This window comes from Prinia subflava, chromosome 30 (assembly GCF_021018805.1).
Source record: "Prinia subflava isolate CZ2003 ecotype Zambia chromosome 30, Cam_Psub_1.2, whole genome shotgun sequence".
Classification (NCBI taxonomy): Eukaryota; Metazoa; Chordata; class Aves; order Passeriformes; family Cisticolidae; genus Prinia; species Prinia subflava.
In genome coordinates, this window is record NC_086276.1 from 512,170 (window position 1) to 532,993 (window position 20,824).

Below are 20,824 nucleotides of genomic sequence, written 5' to 3' on the forward strand. Positions count from 1 at the left end.
AGTACAAAGGTGGGTGTGGGAGAGGGAGGGGAATTCCTATGGGAATGTTGGAATTCCGGAATGCAAGACGTCGGAATGGAGAAATTCCCATGGAATTTCCATGGCTGGATCTCACTCTCATCCCAGTTAGGTGAGAATTTCATGGATGGATCTCCCCTCCAACCCACTGCCATGGGAATTCCATGAGGAAATGATTTGCATTGATGACCAATGCACAGACAGCAGTGAAATGAGAAGGAATCCCTGCTGGGATTCCATGGGACACAAATCCCAATCCTGTCCCCAGGCCGGCTCTTTTGTGCCCGTGGCAGCACCAGGGGAGTGCCCTGTTCCTGCCCTGAGCCCAGCACAAGCCTTTCCTTGGGTGTTCTCTGCCCTGCCCGGGGCAGGAGGGCACTGCCGCAGTGGCTTTGGTGGCCCCGGGCACCCGGCCGGGATGCAGCCCCTGCAGGGCTCCTTGGGAATGTCCAAGAGCAAAGTTTCAAGCAAACAACAGTTTCTGGAGGGGCTTCTCCCCCTTGGCCTGTGCTGGGAGCCCAAAGGCAACAGCGCGGGCACAACAGCTCAGAGTGCTGGAGCTCAGTGTCCCTTGGCCAGGCTGTGTTCCCTGGCTGTCCCCTGTCCCTTAGCTGTCCCCTGTCCCTCAGCTGTCCCCTGTCCCTCGGCTGTCCCCTGTCCCTCGGCTCTGTGGGACCAGGGGTGGCAGCAGGACCTGGGGCAGTCCTGGGGGAGAACAACCCTGAGCCCCAGCTGGGCCAGTTCCCCCAGTTCCACGCGGGGGAGGGACCCAGGTCACTCCCAGCATGGGCCCTGTGGCTCCCAGTCACCCCCAGTATGTTCCCAGTCACTTTCAGTGACACTCAGTATGATCCCAGTACCAGCCCAGTCACTCCCATTATGATCCCACTATGATCCCAGCATGGTCCCAGGTGCTCCCAGTCACCCCCAGTATGTTTCCAGCCGCTCCCAGTACAGTTCGAGTCACTTCCAGATACTCCCAGTATTCTTCCTTTATGCTTCCTCTGTGATCCCAGTCACCGCCAGTCTCTCCCAGTATATCCCAGTGTCCCCCAGTGTCCTTCCACTCACTCCCAGTTGCTCCCAGTAGCTTCCAACAGGATTCCAGTTGCTCACAGCCATTCCCAGTCAATTCCAACATGATTCCAGTCACTCCCTGTATATCCCAGTTGCCATCAGCATAGTCATAGTCATTGTCAGTCACAGCTACTTGGCCCAGTAAGGTCCCAGTTTCCACCAGTGTGATCCCAGTCACTCCAGAACTTTGGAAAAGCATGAAATATATGTCAATTACAAATGGAATCGATTTAATTTCTTTATTCAGTACTAATCTGTTATTACAAACAAAAACATGTTTCTGGGCTGAAGCTGTCACACACTGCAAAGATTTTTTGGTTGCTTTATTATTTAAAGGCTGTCCAGAGCCTGTGGAGCACCCGGCTCCCTGCCCCTCTGCCCACAGGGGTGCAGCACTGCGAGCTCCCCCAGGAGCCACAAGAGCACAGGCAGAAGGGCAGAGCATCCTCAGAAGTGACCCCAGCACTGCACAGTTCTCACTGCTCTGCTCCTGCACAGACTCGGGATGGCCAAATCCCCCCAGGCTGCACATTGCACAGCAGGGCCCCCATTTCCCTGGGGAGCAGCCCAGGCCCAGTTTGGCTCTGGGATGGGGTGATGAGTCCTGTCCCAGGAAGAGGCAGCCAGGGCCAGGCTGCTGCCACTTCCTACTCCAAGTGCCTCCTTCCAGCCGGGCTCTGGGGGTGCTGAGGCTGCTCTGGGCTCTGCCAGGGCTCTGCTGGGCTCAGCTCTCGGCCACGCTGGGCCTGCTGCCCCTCACATTGCTCCAGGCACCTGAATCCCACCGGGAAAGAAGAGAAACTTGCAAGGGAGTTGAGGTTTAAGGGAGTTTTTATTCAAAAATTCCTAGGTAGCACAACAAAAAGCTGTCCTCAAGTGCTGCATCTCCACTGCACCCACATGTCCTGCCTGCTCCGTGCCAGCTCTTGCCCTCCAGTTGCTCCTCAGAGGCCACGAGGGGCTGGCAAAGCCCTTGAGCAGGCACCATGGACAGGTTTGAAATGGTAAGTTCAATTGATCTTCAACTAGTCAGTTTGGTAGTAGAATTAACCTTTCCTCAAAATATAGCCTCTGCTTGCCCATTTTGAAAGCACTCACATAGTGTGAATTTGCCTTATCTTGTATGTGTTATGTTTACCTGAAAAACCTTTTGAAGAGAAAAACACATTTACTGTTTGTTACGTCTTTCACATTTCCTAAGGACATCTGGCTGGTTTTGGTATGTTCTGTTACTGCAGGCATCAGGCCCAGTGCTTGCAGTCTAATTGAAGACGTGTTTCATGGAAAAGAATAGAAGAATCTACCACAGAGACGGAAGGGTAACAGTGGAAAATTAATTCTATTTGGCCCATTACTTGTGGTCCTTGTAAACCCACTGTGCAAGGGCTGGGTTTGCAAGCTGCAGGTTGAAGTACAGTGAGTTTGTCTGGATAATGCTGTAGCCCCATCTCAGCAGATGCAGAAAGGGGCCAGAATCTGGCATTTGGAGTGTGAATTTGGGGTGCTGGCCTTGCCCCAAAGGAGAGGCAGGATGTTCCCTGCAGGGTCTGCATGGAGCAGACAGAAGAGATGGGCAAGTGTTTGCAGGGCCCCTGGGAGGGGATCTTGGGGTTCCTGTCAGCAGGATCCTTGTGCAGCTCAGGCTGGGCTGGGCAGCAGCTCCATCTGCAGCTTCCATGTGCTGCTGCAGCAGCTGCTGCTGGGGACCCTGAGGGAAGAGGCCCCGGCAGGGATGGAAATGCTGCAGGGACAGCTCCAGCCAGGGCCAGCAATGAGCTTTGCCTTCCTGCCTGGGGAAATGAGGCTCCTCTAGTGCAAGAGGAGGCAAAGACAAAATCAAGTTCAACACTTCAAGGAACACTGTAGAAAACTGGAAGCCTCTCCAAATGTCACACACATTCATCTGTTAGCTCTTCAGTGTCGGTTCTTGTAAAAAGCCTTTCCAGTTTTGCCTTGGATCTGAGATTGCAGGGCCCACAGCTGGGCTTCAGAGTTCAATTGATTTTTATTTTCCAGGTTTTTAAACAGAGCTCCAAATTGGGCATCTCTTGCTGTTTTTTCTGCTCAGAACCATGAGAAAGGTTCTGTGCTCCTGTGAGCCACATCTTGAAGGGTGGTTGGCAACCCTGGAATCCTCTGGGAAAGCACTTGATTGACTTCAGGGCCAGGCTGGAAAGCTCAGCCTGAGGAAAGAACTGTTCCAGGTGCCTCTGTCCATGTCCAGCTCCTCCCAGCTGAGTCCCTGAACACACAGGGTGCTTCATAGGGATTTCTTTTCCTTTCCTGTTCACTTGGAGGTGCTTTTGCCTCTCTCCTTTAGAGAAACATCTGACCAGGCCCTGCCCCCATTCCATTTTATTCCCTCCACTTTGGAGTTGGCCTGCTGGGTTGGACATGGAAATTGGTGGTGCCACCCTGTTCTTCCCTCCAGCTGTGAATTTTAGCTTGTATGAAACACTGCAAAGGGCCTTGTATCTCTGGTGGGGAAGATGTGAGGTGGAGATAATTAACAGGATTTGTTGTCATGAACCTTTTGATAATAAAGAAAAATGTGGTGTAGAAAAATTTTGGTGAGGTGCTGGGATTTGAGGGTTTATTTTTTATTATTATTTTTTGCATTTATTAGTACTACTTCTAATTGTTAAGACTATTAAATCCTAGACATTATTACCAATGGCTGGATGTCACTCACTGGGAACATTACCTCCTCCCACTGGGATTAATCTGTACAGTCTATTTCAAGTTGTCAGTGGATTCTAAAGATGGAAATTCCCATTAATGGTGGATTTGGTGTGGTTTGGACCTGAAGAAGGGTCTCCTCCTCTCCTAGAGGTGCCTCGAGCCTACTTTGCCACCACATCTGTTTGTGGCCCCTCACAGCTGCCCTGCCCTGGGGACATGGTGGGACACTCGTCCTGTCAGGGCTGAGGCTCCTCATGGCCCAGCACAACCCCACATTGCCCCTCACATCCCCTCACATCCCTTCACGGCCCCTCACAGCCCCTCAGCCCGAGGCGCGCGGCTCCTCCCAAAGGAGAAGGGGTCGGGCCCTGCTTGTTCTCCTTTTATTTCGCTCCCTTCACAGCCACCAGTCAAGAAAGGCTGAAATGGAGCCTTTCCCCAGCGCTCCCCTCGGGGTTAATCGCGGCTGCAGCTCTGTGCTGCCGCTGGCCCCAGCGCCAACATCCCCGCAGCCCCGCAGGCCTTTGCTGTCCCCCCGTGTCCATTCGCTGTCCCCGAGTCCCGCCCGGCTCTGGCAGCAGCAGCAGCCGCAGCGCAGCGGGCGCCGGCCCGGCCCAGCCGCGGCTCCCGGCCAGGAGCAGCAGCAGCGCCGGCCCCTTCCCGCCTGCTCCTGCCTCGCCTGCCAAGGGCCTTTTCCAGCTGGACTCTGCACTGCAGCAGCCATCACCCACACACAGCCCTGACTGCTCAGGGCCCGCCTGGGCTGCCCTCAGCAGCCTCCAGAGAAAGAAAGGCTCGGCTTCCAGCGCTCTGTGCAGCGCTCTTTGACTCACCCTCAGGTGACAGCAGCAGGCTGCTCTTGCCTTTGCCTTGCCAATTGGAGATGGTGTCTGCTCTTGCACCCTTCTGGCTGCTAAGTGAATTTGAGCAGCTCAACTGCAATTGCCTTTTTCCACCATTGCTACCCACTGTGCTTTTGTGACAGTGAACTCAGGAGTTTTGTGGCAGGCACCATGATAAGAAGAGATTGAAATGCTCCCAAGTCCCTGGGCACTGAGTCGAGGGGAATTAAAGCCACACAGGCCACGTTTGCAGAGCTCCAACACAGCCCTGGTGCTGCTGGTGCTGCTGAAATCAAATCAACTTACAGAGGCCATCACAGAAATTGCCCTCTGGAGTGTCAAATAAAATGAAAAAAAAAAACCACCAGGAGGAAGACAAATCTCAACTTCTTCACTCGCTTCATTGCTTGCTCTGAGCAGCAGAAAATGGGGATGCCCAGAGGTATTTGCAGCTGCTGCTGATCCCAGCTGCAGCTCAGCCCTGTGCAGAGTCCCAGCAGGAAGCTGAGCCCAGCCCGGGGAGCTCACACAGTGTCAGGGAGATTCTTTCTCTGAATTCACTCAGCCTTGCATTCCCCAGCTATGCCTGGTACCACCTCCTGTTTTCTAGGCTTAGAACAGGAGCAATGCAAACCTTACCAATGGCACAACTGCCCAGTCCACAGGGAAAAGGACAGAGAAATGGTAAAGTTCTCCAGACATTTGTCCTGCTTTGCTGGAAAAGTCGTGCTGCACTCACAGGATGGAAATCCAAGAGAAGCTGGAGTTGCTGGCACATCTTGTGACAGAAGCTGGACCTCGTTCTCCATGAAAGGTTCTTGCAAAGAGCAGCTGGGACAGTGGAGAAGATTGCTGGGAAGCTGAAACAGCTTTCCAGAAGTGAAATGAAAATGAAAGAAACAAACCAAGCTGTTTTCCTCTATTTCTTTCTATGCTTCCCTTTTCCATGTTGCACTACTTGTCCATGCCATTAATTCCAAAGGGATCTCAGCTCGAAGATCGGTGACTTAGTGAGTTTTAGACACTGTGAAATACCATGGGCTGTAGACACAGTTTGCCTTCCCCTGTTTTTGTTGTCAAGCAGTGCTGGAGACATAAGTGTAGTGCTTGGGTCGGGCACGAATCCTGCAGGCAGGGAATGTGCCCCGGCAGTGTGTGAGCCTGAGCAGGGACAATGCAGAGCAGCAAGCGAGGGGATTCCTCTGGCACCGCGCAGGAGTCCGGACTCTGGGTCTGGGCTGCACAGGGCCAAGTTCCCGTGTTTGGACAGGCTCAGGGACTGCCCCCGGGGCGCGCGGGGCTCGGCCGTGGAACGGACACGCGGACAAACGGCCCCGGGGCTTCGGCGGCAGCGGCGGCAGCAGCGGCAGCGGCGGCAGCGACTTTGCGGAGTCTCCGAACTCTGAGACCCTCCTCACCTCCTGTTCCCCCTCTCCCTCTCCCACTGTCCTGCACTGTCACTCTTGGTGTCCCTTTCCCGGTCTCCCCAGCCCCTCTTGGTATCCCCGTCTCGGCCTTTCCCTCTCCCCCTGCCGGGCCGGGCCATGCCCCCGGCCCGCCCCCGGCCCCGGGCGGGGCTGCCCCGTTCCCGTCCCCGGGCGTCCCCCCGCGGTCTCGCCTGGGCCCGGCTCTGGCGGTGCTGGCGGTGGCGCTGCTGGGCCGGGATCAGTGCCTGGGGCTGGGGCGGCATCGCCGCCCTTTGGCTGCGCCTGGGCCGGGCACGGCCTCGGCCCCGGTGCCGACCCCGAGCCCGGCGCCGCCTCCTCCCGGGCCCCGCGGAGGACACACGCGGCGCGGCCGCTCCCGCCGCCTCCGCTGCGGCTTCCCCGGCCCGAGCTCCGCCGCTCGGCAGCGCAGCCGCCGGCCCCGAACCGCCGGGGCCCGGCGCGGGTGGGGATGCCCGGCCCGGGCCGCTCGGGGGGCGCTCGGGGGCCGTGTCTGGCCCCGGGCCGAGCGCTGACGGCCGCGTGTCGCCCGCAGGGAAGGCGCAGGAGGCCCTGCAGGACCGGTACCGGCTGGGTTCGCTGCTGGGGCGCGGAGGATTCGGCAGCGTCTACTCGGGGACACGAGTGTCGGACGGCGCCCCGGTGAGCGGCGGGGCCGGGGGCGGGCGGAGGAGGAGGAGGACGAGAACGAGGAGGGCGGAGCAGGAGGAGAAGATCGGACCGCAGCGGGGCGGTCGGTGAGCTCAGCCCGCTGCTGTCCCTTGCTCGCAGGTGGCCATCAAATGCGTGCCGCGGGATCGCATCCGGCTCTGGGGCGAGCTGGTGAGTGAGCGGGGCCAGCGGCAGAAGCCGGGCCGTGGCGGGCGGCGAGGAGCCGGGACCCGGCAGGGTGGGAGCCGCCGGGAGCCGTGCAGGGAGAGCGGGCCTGGGCTGAGCGGGGCGCCCAGAGCAGCCGGGGCTGGCTGAGGGCTCCCAGAGCCCCGGCACGGCCTCAGCCCCACTGACGGCATCGTGCTCCTCCCGCAGCCCAACGGCGCCCGTGCGCCCCTGGAGATCGTGCTGCTGGACAAGGTGTCCGCTGGCTGTGCTGCTGTCATTCAGCTCCTGGAGTGGCTTGAGCTCCCCACCAGCTTCTTGTTGGTGCTGGAGCGTCCGGAGCGGTGCCAGGACCTGTCGGCTTTCCTGGCGGAGCGGAGGTTCCTGCCGGAGGAGGAGGCGCGGGCGCTGTTCCGCCAGGTGCTGGAGGCCGTGCGGCACTGCACCAGCTGCGGGGTCCTGCACAGGGACATCAAGCCCGAGAACATCCTGCTCGACCTGGCCACCGGAGAGCTCAAACTCATCGACTTTGGCTGTGGCGCCTTCCTCCAAGACACAGCCTACACCCAGTTTGCAGGTGAGCCCCCTCAGGGGATGTTCCTGGGCATCTCCTGGCCCAGCCTGGCTGTAGCACCAGGCCTTCCCCCTCTCGCTGCTGGCAACAGCATGATGTCTTGAGCCAAGTTGCTTTTGTCTGGGGATGGGAGGGGGCCAGCCCCCACATGCCCAGGGATGCTGTGGCCAGGCTCTAGGAGTAGCAGCATCCCCTGATGAACTGCGTCTGTGTTCCACAGGAACCCTGTCCTACAGCCCACCAGAGTGGATCCACCAGCAGCGCTACCACGGTGAGGCAGCAACGATCTGGTCCCTGGGCCTCCTGCTGTACCACCTGGTCGTGGGGAAGCACCCGTTCAGGAGGGGCCAGCAGATCATCTGGGGCCGCATCTTGTTCCCACGATGGCTCTCTCCAGGTGGATCCTCATCTCTGGGCACAGGGGAATACCAGTGCTGGGAGACAGCAGCAGCCTCATCAGCACCCTGCTCTGGCAGCTGCTGGGGAGGGGGCACATGTCCTGCTCTGCTGCTCTCCTCCAAACAGACAATGCATCGGGAAGTTTAGGCACAGCTCTGGGCACACCCAGCATGGCCTGGGCATGGGAATGGGGAGCCAGAGCACACAGAATCCTTCTTCAACTGACTGGTGGATTCTGATTTGTCTCTTCAGAGTGCCAAGATATTATTAAGAGGTGTTTGTCCATGCAACCCTTGGACAGGCCATCCTTAGAAGACCTCTTCAATGATCCTTGGCTGCAGGGCGTTCATCTGCCCTAGAAGATGGGAGAGGTCCATGTGCACAATTGGATCCAAAATCCTGGCAGGTAACAACTCCACACATCTCATGGCAATCAGTGCTAAAGAAGAGCAGACTGGTTTTGTCCTGCCTGTAGCTCTGAGCAGGGATCATCAGATGGGAACATCTGTGCTGGAGCTTAGCTGGAGACCTGCTCCCGCAAGCACTGGTGGCCACCATCCATCCTAGTTTTGGTTGTCCTTCTTCACTGATGGCTGGGGCCCTGGGCAGAACAGTGACAGCCTGCTCTGGCCCCCAGGGAAGGAGGAGGCCCTGGAGAAGCTCTGTCAGGTGGGGCTGCTGCTGGAGACACCAAAGACAACCTCAGGGATGACAATCTCTTCCTCCACCTGGTCAGCAGCAGCTGAAGATGATGAAGTTTGATTCTGGCACCTTCTTCAGAGACATGCTCCATGCCCAATCTGCAGGTGAGTCCACAGCCAGGGGGATGCTCCCAGATCTGGGCATGGCATGGCCTGGCCTGGCACCAAAGGTTCCTCCCTTTTCTGGGCCGGAGGCAACAAATCCTTCCCTGGGCTGTCCAGCTGCTTTTTGGCTCTGGGCAGCTGCTGAGGGGCTGGATGTGGCATGGCTGGCTGCAGGCTGGGCACATGTGCTGCCCTCCTGCTCTGCCCCCAAGGGCAGCAGTGATGGGGAGGTTTGGGCCCAGCTCTGAGCACGGCCAGCACGGCCTGGGCACTGCGGGCGGCTGGGACAAGGCACAGGAGCCTTCAGCTGACGGGCAGTTTCTGGTTTCTGTCCTTGCAGCCGGGCTCTGCGGGTGCTGAGGCTGCTCTGGGCTCTGCCAGGGCTCTGCTGGGCTCAGCCCTGGGCACGGCTGGGCTCGCTCTGCCCTCACATTGCTCTGACAGCTTTGCAGCACACCAGCCCCTTCTGAGCACAGCGCCTGAGCTTTCTGCTTTGGCAGCTGAGTGAGACTCTCCTGCTGGCCCAGAGATTGCAGGTAGGGATCCACATCCAATTGGCAAGAACCCAAACACTCCACAGTCCCAGCTGAATGCCTGGATCTTCACGGGATGTTTTGTCTGTCCCACTCTTCCTTCCTTTTTGGCTGGAATTGTGCAATTGCCCTTTCTTCCTCCTCTAGGAGTGCCACAACTGAGCAAAACCTGGCGAGTGGATGGTGTTCCTAAGGCAGTGCAGTCTGGAGCTGATGGATGAAGAATTAATTGCCCTTCTGCACCTCGAAACCAGAGCAACAAGCTGTAAGTGGGATTTTGTGTCTTTAAAAATCTCTGAAAACTTCCAAGGGAATGTGCAGCTCCTTCACAGGGTGAGAAGGAAGGTCATCTTCCAAAGCATTTGGAGTTTGACAAAATTTAGATTCCCAGTCCTGCTTAGATCTGGTGGGGCACGGCAATTTCCTATTCTTTCTACCACAATTTAAAATAATACTGGAAACAAACTGCAAAATCTTTTTAAACGGCTGCTGAGGTCAGTAGGATGGATCCATGCCATCAACACATTTACAAAGTAAATAACTGAGATCTCATTTTAAAAAGATCAGTTATCTCTTTATGCAGTTACTAAGTATTTTTCACTACAGATTTGGGATTTGTTTTTATCTTTCTCAATTTTTTTTTTTCTTTTCTTTTAATAGAAAAACTTTCCTAAGAAAGGAGTGTCCTTTGCTGCTGGTTCCCGTGTGGAGCAGCTCCCTTCCCGCTGGCTGAGCTGCTCAGGCACAGCCCGGCAGCTCCTGGCCCTGCAGGGCTGAGGCTTTTCCCCGGTGCTGGGCACAGACTGATGGAGCAGCACTGCTCAACACGGGCACACACAGAGGGAGCAGAAGCAGCTGCCTTTGCCCACCTGCAGCTCCAGGGCCCAAACTCTGAGCACACAGGGCTGGAAGGGACTGGCAGCTCCCTGTTTGCTGTGCTGCCCCACTTGTGCCCGGCCCAGCTCTGCAGCCCTGGGCTTTGTGCAAGGAACAGAGGTGAGGACTCCCTCTCCATGTGCAGCTTCCAGATGGAAAAGGCTGCTGTGAGCAGGCAGCTCCAAGGGCAGAGAAAGGAGGGTCTCCACCACTGGATCTGTGCCACTTCCACCGTCCTGGGCAGCAGCCACTGAGCCCGGGGGAACAGAGGGCACAGCAAGAGGGACAAAACCAGGCAAGGTCAGAGCCTGGGAGGAGCCAGAGCTGGGAGCAGGAACAGCTGCTCCATTGCACTCTTGGAGAAAGCTCTGGGCTGTTTGTGAGCACTGAAAGGCGTGAAGGGCAGAGAGGAGGCCACAGCAAACAATGCTTGTGTTTGCACACCCTCCCCTCTCAGTGTCCCAGAAGGAATTGCATGAACTGTGTTCTTCTCTCGGAGTCGTCTCGTTCAGCATGAGCAGCTTTGCACCAGGAGCTGAAGGAGCTGAAGCCTTGGGCCACAAGAGCTGAGCAAGAGGGAACTTCTTGACCAAAGTGATGCTGCTCACATGGACCTGACTGAATGCAGTAGATAAATCATGGAAATATAGAATCCTTCCTGTTGGAAAAGACCTCTGAGCTCATCAAGTGGAAGTGTTAAACCAGCACTGTCAAGCCCAGCACTAAACCCTGAAGAGCCAGGCCTGGACAAGAGGCCTGAGTGAGGCCTGAACAACAGGCCCGGAGCCAAAGGTGACCTCTGGATGAACCTCCCAACCAAAGGGTATCTTTGTATCTGCTCCTTAACAAAATATGCATGGTCATTAGCCTTGTACTAGATGTATCCACTCCTTAGTGAAACAGGTCATGATCTTTCTGTATTTAGAAGCCAGACAAGGCCATGAAATCTGACATCTCGCCTTGTCTGGAGCTGTATGGTCAAAGGCGACTCCCTTGGTTCCTCCCTGGGTCCTGGCCAGGCTTTGGGAGGGACCCAAGAGGAGGATGAAACCAGATGTTCCTGCACTAGAAGTGCTGTCAGTTTGTTTATTCAGCTCTGTCAAAGCTGGGCCCTCTCACAGCCAAGCTGGAGCCTCACCTGTGGCTGGAGGCACCTGCAGGAATTCCCAGTGCCCGGGAGTGGCTCTGCAGTCCTTGGCTGTGACAGCTTCCCCCAGCTGATGTGTGGGTGTGGGTGATGGGAAAGTCTGAGGGGAACTGGTGATGGATCTTTCTTCATCACTGCGGGCAGTCTTTGGTAGTGATGCTTGGGGGCATTGCTGAGCTGCTCCTTTTGTTCTCCTTTGCTGCTTTGAGCTGTAGGAAATGACACTGATTCCTTCAGGGGGTGTCTGTGCCTTTGGTGCTGACCCTGCCCACTGGTCAAACAAAATTGGCATTGTTTGGCCAGAGCACCACAAAATGTCACTTTTTCAATCTAAATGGGAGGAATCAATCCTATCTGACACTCCCAGATGGGAAGCCCTTCCCTAGAGTTCTTTGGCTCTGGAGTGGGCTGAGGTGGGAGCGGATTTTTGACAGGAGCCACTGCATTAGAGGGTGTAAAGTGTCCCACCCTGGCTCTAAAATGGCTCACTGCTCAGCCTGGGTGGGGACCACAGTGGTCGTTAAAAAGGAGAAACTAGATGCCGTAAGAACCCTGGTACAGGAACAACTGGTTCAAGGACACATAGAGCCATCTATGAGCCCTTGGAACACCCCAGTATTTGTTATAAAAAGGAAATCTGGATAGTGGAGGTTACTCCATGAGCTGAGAAGAATCCATTCTGTGATGGAGAGAACGGGCACGTTGCAGCCTGGTCTGCCATCTCCTGCAGTGATTCCTGCCTCCTGGGACATCCTGACTGTGGACTTAAAGGACTCTTTGTTCACTCTTCCATTGCACCCAGAGGACACCCCAAAGTTTGCCTTTACCCTGCCTTCTGTCAATAATGCTGCACCAGTGCAAGGTTCCCAATGGAAAGTACTTCCCCAAAACAGGGGAAACAGCCCCACAATCTGTCAGGGCTGTGCTTCTCAGGTACTCTCATCAGTGAGAGAACCATTTCCAGGGGCATACTGTTCCCATGACATGGATGACATTTTGATTGCAACCCAAAGCAAAAATGAACTCTCCCTGATTCAGCCAAGCCTGTTGCAAGCATTAAAAACATTTGGGCTGCAAGTAGCACCAGAGAAAGTGCAGCAGCAACCAGCCTGGAAATATTTGGGACTCAAAATAATGGACCAGACTATACAGCCACAAACAATTCCATTTTCAACCAAAATTCTAACTCTAAACGATGCACAAAAACTCTTGGGTACCATCGGCTGGGTCAGACCTTACCTAGGACTGACCAACTCTCAATGAGCACCTTTAGTTGACCTCCTAAAGGGTGATTCTGAATGAACTTCCCCCAGAAAATTAACCCCAGAGGCAAAAGCTGCTCTCCAAACAGCAGAGCAAGCTAGCACAAACAGACAAGTCCACAGGACATGCCCAGAGGTGTGTATCACTGTGTTTATTCTCATTGTTAATTTTCATCCTACTGGTATTACTGGACAGTGGAATACACACTGGCCTGATCCTTTGCACATTCCAGGATGAATGTTTCTACCTCATGATCCAAAAAAGATGGCACCCACTGTCTTTGAACTAATTGCACAGTTAATTATCAAATGCTGTCCCAGGTGTTAACAATTGAATGCTAGAGCTCTTTCAAGAATGATCTTGTGTCTGTGACACAAGAGCATTTTGAATGTGTTTTGCTCACAGTACAGCCCTGCCAAGTGCTTTGCAAAGACACTGGAAGGCTTTGGGTACCTGCCAGACGTGTCCGTCCTGCCTTAGGTCCTGTCCAAGAGCACAAGCAGCATTCTCCTGAGGGCCCTCAGCAGACGCTGTGGAGCCGTGTGTGGAACAGGGACAGAAACAGCTTCTTCACCCACCTCATGAGGATCTGGGACTCTTCAAGTGACAGCTCATTGAAGGGTTCTATTTGGTTACAAACTGTTGTTCTGTTTACAAGGTGTTTTTTCTGATTACAAATTGCTTTTCTGTTAATTGTTTTTTCTCCCATTTTTCAAAGTTGAATGTTTCCTTGTTTCAGTGTTAAGCTGTAATTTGTACCCATAAGCAATTAACCTGTCCCATGCTAGCCTAGAAGATTGTGATCTGGCCTGACAGCTCCTGGCAGTGAGTGCTGCAACTCCAGGGCTACATGGGACACATCACTGGCTGAGGAGGATGAAGTTGGACAAAACCTCCTTCAAATTAAAGCCATGCTGTCTGCTGTTACCCCATCTGCAAAAGGGCCCTTGCAAATGGGATAACAGCAAACAATTGGCATTTGAATCAAAACCAAGGGAGGAGATGTAGCAAGGTCCAGCTGGTTTACAGCTGGACATAAGGAGTCTGACCATAAGAGACCCAACTGGGCTGGCCTGGCTTGTTCTAGAAGTGCCATGGGGAACAAAGAGCTCAGGCAACCCCATCCAAGCCCTGGATGCAGACACAGCACTGGCCAGAGATCTGGGCAGGGCACAGATTCCCAACCAGCAGGCTTCCCAAGGCTGGGAAATTCAAACTCACTATCAAAGGGAGCTTGGAACAATAAATTGTGGCTGTTGGTCTGAGCCCAAGAAGATCCTGTGTTGTGTGTCTGTCTCCAACCCACCAGCCTCATGTTACACTATATCTATATCTAAATCTATGTTTCTCTCTGTATCTTTATGTATACATTGAAAATCTCTTCAGCTTCTCTCATTAGACCTTTATTTCATTACTGCTTTGATTGCACACCTCTTTCAGGCAGGCTTTTCCTCTCTCCTTGGCTGCACTTGTCAGGCCTGAGAAGAGAAATTTTGTCCAGCCTTGGGACAGTTCCCATCATCTATCCCTGCTCCTAATGCTGCTTTGAATGATCTTGGGAATCTGAGCATGAGGGAAACTGGGGGGACTTTAGTGAGAGCAGAAGTGAGGCACAGAGGCCGAAGTGTAAATGCAGAGGCTGGGTTCCCCCAGTCTGCAGTGCTGTGGGGATTGGGGCCTTGCAAACTGCTGTTTTTCTCTGTCAATGGCTGATTCCTTCTGTGGATCTCCTCCTGGAATTCCTGTGCACCAGGGCTGGTGCTGGAGCTGCAGCCACACCAAGTGCCCAAAAGCTGTGTGGGAGCCAGTGGGAACAGCATCAGAATTCTGAACAGGTTCATAAAAATCCGTCATAACCCAGAAGCAAACCTCAGCAATACACATCTGTGGCAGGTGAGGAGACTGAAAGCTTTCATTATTGTCCTTGGAGAATGAATTGAGCAATACAAAGCCTCTCTCTTGCCATTAAAATACTTGAGTTTCAGCCATGCCCCAGACTCTCAATGTCAAGGATTTCTCTGTGTGGTTGGGGGTAGGTTCTCCCCCCGTAGCTCCCTGCAGGTTGGTGCTAATTCAAGATGTTCTGGAGGGTTCAGATGTTTGGGTGCCCAGGCAGGGAGTGCAGAACAGGGATGACAAGCGCTGACCTTTGCTGTGCCAGAAAGTGCAAGGGACAAATTGGTGCCAGTGAAGGTCATGCCTTTCCCTGGGAGGATCAGTTCTTGTTGTGCTTGTGGCAGAGTGTGGTGCCAGAGGGGTTTGCAAAGGCAATCTTGGTGCATGCAGGCCAGAGGCCCCTGTGCTGCAGCTCCCTCCAGGCTGGCTGCAGCCCCTCAGGGTGCCCAGGAGCAGGGCTTGCCCGCAGCCCAGTGCAGCCTCGGGAGCCCTGGGGCTGCCCAGGGAAGAGCCATGGCTGAGGCTCTGCAGGACCAGGCAGGCTCAGCCCTGCTCCCTCCTGGCATCCCATGGCACAGGGCCCACGGGGATTTGGCCCTGCACACGCCAAGGGTGTCCCGAGAAAGGACAAGCAGAGGGTGACCTCTGTCAGGGGGAGCCCTGTGTGCACAGGGACCCCCACTCCTGGGCTGGCTGTGCCAGCTCCCCCAGGCACCTCCAGCCCTGGCAACCTGCACCAAGTGGAGACCACCACTTTGGAAATGCTGCCTGTGCCCAAAGCAAATGCAGAGAGACCTGGGCTGTGAAAAACAGAGATTGTTTATTTCCAGAAGAACAGCAACGATCATGAACTACAGAACATGTTTACATTGTAAGAATATTTGTAACAGCAACAATGTGTAGAATGTATTTACATAAGAACAAATCTAACAAAAACTTTGGAAACGTATTTACAGGAGATAAAAACAAATTCTAAAACATGTATTCTAAAGAGAACAAACTCTAAATCCTATATCCTAGATACAACAACAAACTTGAAAACGTATATACAGAAGGATGGTGTATTTCCGGGATGTCCCTCAGACCTGGAAGAAAAGCAAGTGCAAGTCAGGCACCAGGGCTGTTCCAGGTGCTCCCAGGCTGGCACAGGCTGGCACAGGGGGTCTCTGCTGCCACAGCTGAGCCTGCCTGGGGCTGGGGGCTGTGCCCCAGCTGGGACGGGGCTTGTGTGGCCCCAAGCAAGCCCAGGGCAGGCCAGGGACGGCCACCAGGATCCAGTGCAGGGGCACCGTGTCCCTGAGCAGGGAGCACCCAGCCCAGCCCCAGCCTGGCAGCAAGGGACCCACTCTGCCTGTGGGGAGCACATGCCTGTCCTGCTGCTGGCACAGTCTTCATCCCAACACCATGGGCTCGTCCTCATCATTATAATCAATCTCCATATCTTCAATTTCTTCATCTACATCCACCTCTATATGTTCCGCCATCTCATCTTCCGCATCTACCTCCATGTCTTCTACTTCCTCCTCCTCCACATCAACCTCCATTACTTCATCTTCGGTCTCATCCCCGTCAACCTCCATGTCCTCCTCCTTCTCAATCTCTGTATCTACATCCATGTCTTCCAATGTTTCCTCCTCTACATCCACTTCCATCTCTTCCATTCCACTCTCTTCTCCATCAACTTCCATCTCTTCCTCTCTATCCAGCTGTAAATCCACTTCCATGTCTTCCACACTATCTGTGACAGCCTGCAGAGGTAGCAAAACCTCAGAGTGGGGTCCCTGTCCCACACCATCCCCACAGAGCTCCAGCCCAGCCAAGACATCCAGGGGTGTCCACTTCCCTGGAATGGCACCATACCTCCATTGGGACAAAAATCAGCATCCAGCAGCAGAGACGGATGGCCAAATCCCAAAAATATGCAGTTTTCAGGACTGATGCAGCCTGCAGAGGTAGCAAAACCTCAGGGTGGGGTCCCTGTCCCACACCATCCCCACACAGCTCCAGTCCACCCAGCAAGACCAGGGGTGTCCACGCCCCTGGAATGGCACCGTACCTTCATCAGAGCAAACATGAACATCCTGCTCGGATGGATGGGAAAATCCAAGCAATATGGAAGCTTTCAGGCCTGATGGGGTTATCAGGGAGCAGGGGACAAGCAGGGTGACAGCAGTGCTCTTGGAGCAGGGTGAAGCTGGGCTGACACAAGGGCCAATGATTGTATTGTGCTCTTTGCTGGGTGCTGCCAGTTCCACTTGGAACATGCACTGTGACATCCCAGCTGCCAGGAGTCCAGGCTGGCTCTCAAGTGGACACTGGCAACCAGAGAATGATGGAAGCCCTGAGGGCCTGGGCTTTGGCAGGACCCTGAAGATCATCTTGTGTCAACCTGAGCAATCTTGCCCACACCATGTTGCTCAGAGCCCTGTTCCCACCTGGCCTTGGCTGTTGCCAAGGATGGGGCATCCACAGCCTGCGTGCACAGCCTGGCCCAGTGCCTCAGCAGCCTCAGTGCAAAAGAACATCTTCCTGAACCTTCCACTCCCAGCTCCAATCCACCTCCTGCCCTTGAAAGCCATCCCCCCTTGCCCTCTCTGCACAGGCCCTGCTGAACACTCTGTGCCCATCTTTCCTGGGGGACCCTTCCAGCCCTGCACTGCTGCACTGAGGCCTCCCCATGGCCCTCTCTCTGCAGGCTGAGCATCCCCAGCCCCACATGCACAGCAGGCAGGCAGATCAGAGCCAGTCAGGGCTGAGGGGTAGCAAACAGCATCAGGGACTGAGAGATGGCAGCTTCAGAGCCAGGGTTGTCTCCAAATGTACAAAATTAATACTGGTGGAGGGGAAGATGGTGGGACACTGGCTCTGTTCCAACTGGTGAATATTTTCTTTCTTTTTCCTTCTTTTCTGTCATGCTGACCCAAGTTTCGCTGTCTGAAAGGAAGCTTGGCACAAGATCCATTGTCTTGTCCATTTGTGAAACACCGAGCAGAGTGAGGGTAGGCTGATGATGCAGCGCAAAACTTGCAAATGTATTGGTGATCCTGAATCTGGGGGATGAAGATAAACCCAGTCAAAATGAATCTCTGGAAAGCTGTGCCTGGTTTACAATTCTGGAGTTTGGCTCCATCAAGACTCTTCATGGCTGACAATCAATCACTCTTTGTCCCCACACCCTGCCCAGCATTTCCCTCATCCCACCCCTGGCACTCCCATGGATCAGGAGCAGTGTGGCCAGCAGGACCAGGGCAGTGATTCTTCCCCTGTGCTGGGCACTGCTTGGGCAGCACCTCGAGGGCTGTGTCCAGTTCTTGGGCCCCAATTCAGGAAGGACATGGAGGGGCTGGAGCATGTCCAGAGAAGGGCAGCAAGGCTGGTGAGGGGTCTGGAACACAAGGCCTGGGAGGAGCAGCTGAGGGAGCTGGGCTTGTTTATCCTGGAGAAGAGGAGGCTCAGGGGAGACAAGGTGATATCAGGGCACAGGTTGGACTTGATGATGTCCAAGGTCTTTTCCAACCTTGCTGATTCTGTGATTCTCTGAAACCACCCTTTCAGCAGTTGCAGGATGAGCCCTGGGCCTCCTCTTCAGAAGGTCCAGTAGCCCAGGTCCCTCATGTTCTCCTCACAGCCCCAAAGCCCATCCTGTCAGTCCTGCAGAGCCTCTGCAGCCCCTCCTCATTGCCCAGAGCAGGGAGCCCCACAGCCAGACACAGCAGCCCAGATGTGCCCCCCTGGCCTGTGGTGTCTCTGGCAAGGGAGCAGCAGGAGGCACTGCAGGAGCCTGCAGACAATTCCTGAAGCACTTGGAGGATGATCCTGCTCCCCAAGGGACGTTCCCATGGTGCCAGGTCAGGAAATGAAATGGGGAGTGGGGCTCGGGAGGAAAGGGCAACCAGGGATGGGCTGTTTGCAGGGTAGGGGTGGACAATAGGAAGAACATTTAACCAGGAAGAGTAAAGAAAGCCAAGGTAAAGCAAAGGAAATGCTCCGGGCAGTTTGGGGGTGGCTGCCAGTCAGCCCTGGCTCTGAGCAACAGCATCTGCAGTGGGACAGGAAACTCACAGCTGTTGGGAACAAACTTTCTGGCTGACTTCAGAGGCCACCACAAACCTGAGTAGTTTCTCTCCTGTCCTCCAGCCCCTCCAGGCCCCAGGGGCTGATGGCATTTGTGCTCACTCAGGTTCATCTCCCCACACCAACACCATGGGGGTGCTGACGCCTGCTCTGGGCAGTGCAAACAGGGGCTCCTGAGGCAGTGCTGCCGTGTCTGTGCCTGCAAGGATGCGGCACCTGTGTGAGCTGGGGGAGAGACCAGGGCTGCAGAGGGGGGATGTTGTTGGCAGGTGCATGAGGACGCTCTGGGACGCTGCCCTGGGGTGTCCAGCACAGTGGGGATGGATCAGCCCCTGCTCTGCTGCTCCTTCCCGTCTTCCCCAGGGTCCCTGAAGAGCCTCAGCCATGCTGTTTGCCCCCAGCCTGACCACGGCCAACCTGGGGCTGCTCATGGGGCTTTTCTGTGCTGAGCATTGGCCTGGGTGTGTTCTGGAGAGAGCCTGGGCAAGGAGCCTGCAGCCCCCAGGCCCTGGCCTGAGGCGTCAGCGCTGCTCCAGCAGTTCCCATGGCCTGTCCCTGCTGCAGCCCTGGCACTGCCACCCCCAGCCCTGTGCCCGGCCCCGAGAGCACTCAGGCCCTACAGCAACAGCAGGGCCAGGAGGGCAGCAGGGCAGGGCCACGGCAGCAGCACTGGCAACACCAAGTGCTGCTGCTGCTGCTGGGCACAGCTGCTGTGCCAGCACTGATCTGCCCCCAGCTCTGCACAGACATTGCTGCTGCAGCCCCAGAGAAGGGAACCAAAGGGGCATTTCTGCAGAAAACTTGGCTGGGAGATCCCTGAGTTCCTTTAAAGCCACCAAGAGGGCAGCCCTTTATTGACACAGTCTGGCCACTGGGAAGGTGCAGGGAAACAAAATGAGAAATGGCACAAACAATGACATTTCTTTGTGGACAATATTCAAAAATGAAAACAAAGAAAAAGAACCTCCAAAAGAAACCAACTTGAAGTATCAAAGACGACTTTTATTAGAAGGGATTTGCAGAAATTGGCTAGCACTTGAATGTTGCTGAAACCATCCAGTCATCATTCTTTACACTGCAGCCTTGAGCTCCTGGTCCCTCCAGCTGTAGATGAGGGGGTTCAGGGCTGGAGGCAGCACCAAGTACAGAACTGACAGGGCCAGATCCAGGGATAGGGAGAAGATGCAGGGGGGCTTCAGGTAGGCCAACACTGCAGTGCTGAGGAACAGAGAGACCACGGCCAGGTGAGGGAGGCAGGTGGAAAAGGCTTTGTGCCCTCCCTGCTCAGAGGGGATCCTCAGCATGGCCCTGATGATCTGCACATAGGAGAAAACAATGAACACAAAACAACCAAATACCAGAGAAGCACTAACTGCAATGAGCCCAAATTCCCTGAGATAGGATTTGGAGCAGGAGAGCTTGAGGATGGGGGGATTTCATAGAAGAACTGGCCCAGGGCATTGCCCTGGCACAGGGGCAGGGAAAATGTATTGGCCATTTGCATGAGAGCATTGAGAAAGGCACTGGGCCAGGCAGCTGCTGCCATGTGGGCACAAGCTCTGCTGCCCAGGAGGGTCCCGTAGCGCAGGGGTTTGCAGATGGACACGTAGCGGTCATAATACATGATGGTCAGCAGGAAATACTCTACTGACATAAGAAAAATAAAGAGGAAAACTTGAGCAGCACATCCTGTGTAGGAGATGTGCCTGGTGTCCCAGAGGGAATTGTGCCAGGCTTTGGGGACAGTGGTGCAGATGGAGCCCAGGTCACTGAGGGCCAGCTTGAGCAGAAAGAAGAACATGGGGGTGTGCAGGAAGTGGTTGCAGGCTATGGCGCTGATGAGGAGGCCATTGCCCAGGAGGGCAGCCAGGGAGATGCCCAGGAAGGAGCAGAAGTGCAGGAGCTGCAGCTGCCACTGTTCATGTACAAAGGACAGTGACAAGTTAGGACAGGCTGCTTTGAGCCAAACCCATGCGATTCCCTGTAAACTGTCCTGCAGTGTTGGTGTCTTTGCTGCAGATCCTGACTGCTGACAAAACAGCAACACATTCGCTTCAGAGTTGGACCAGCTCAATGCACAAGATGGCGGCTGGGACTCAGGCAGACACACACAAGATGGCGGCTGGGGCTGAGGCAGCCACACACAAGATGGCGGCTGGGGCTGAGGCAGACACACACAAGATGGCGGCTGGGCTCAGGCTGTGCCTCCCAGCGCCATCTGCGGCCCTGCCAGCCCAGCCCCAGCCCCGGAGCCGCACAGACCAGGCAGAGCCCCCCTTCAGCCCTCTGTGTAAATGGACATTGACAGACACCCGGGAAACGGACACGGTGTGGCACCTTTGCTCTGTGCACACAAACACAGACCAGCCAGTTCGG

The 20,824-nt window shown here is 55.1% G+C and overlaps 3 protein-coding genes across 9 annotated transcripts in view; 2 read left to right on the forward strand and 1 right to left on the reverse strand.

The window, feature by feature from the left end:
- Window positions 1-20,824, forward strand: part of LOC134562705 (zinc finger protein 239-like) — a 281,290-nt gene that overhangs the window by 184,756 nt on the left and 75,710 nt on the right. The gene's annotated exons all lie outside the window — the stretch shown is intronic.
- The window catches only part of LOC134562703 (zinc finger protein 883-like), a 191,106-nt gene that overhangs the window by 120,238 nt on the left and 50,044 nt on the right, over window positions 1-20,824 (reverse strand). The window lies entirely within an intron of this gene.
- On the forward strand, window positions 4,964-13,744 carry LOC134562711 (serine/threonine-protein kinase pim-1-like). The gene is made up of 8 exons (XM_063420233.1): window positions 4,964-6,706; window positions 6,836-6,886; window positions 7,091-7,457; window positions 7,675-7,851; window positions 8,106-8,259; window positions 8,491-8,659; window positions 9,340-9,457; window positions 9,853-13,744. Exons 1-5 carry the CDS (start codon window positions 6,164-6,166, stop codon window positions 8,210-8,212), a joined length of 1,245 nt encoding a protein of 414 aa, XP_063276303.1. The 5' UTR covers window positions 4,964-6,163; the 3' UTR covers window positions 8,213-8,259; window positions 8,491-8,659; window positions 9,340-9,457; window positions 9,853-13,744.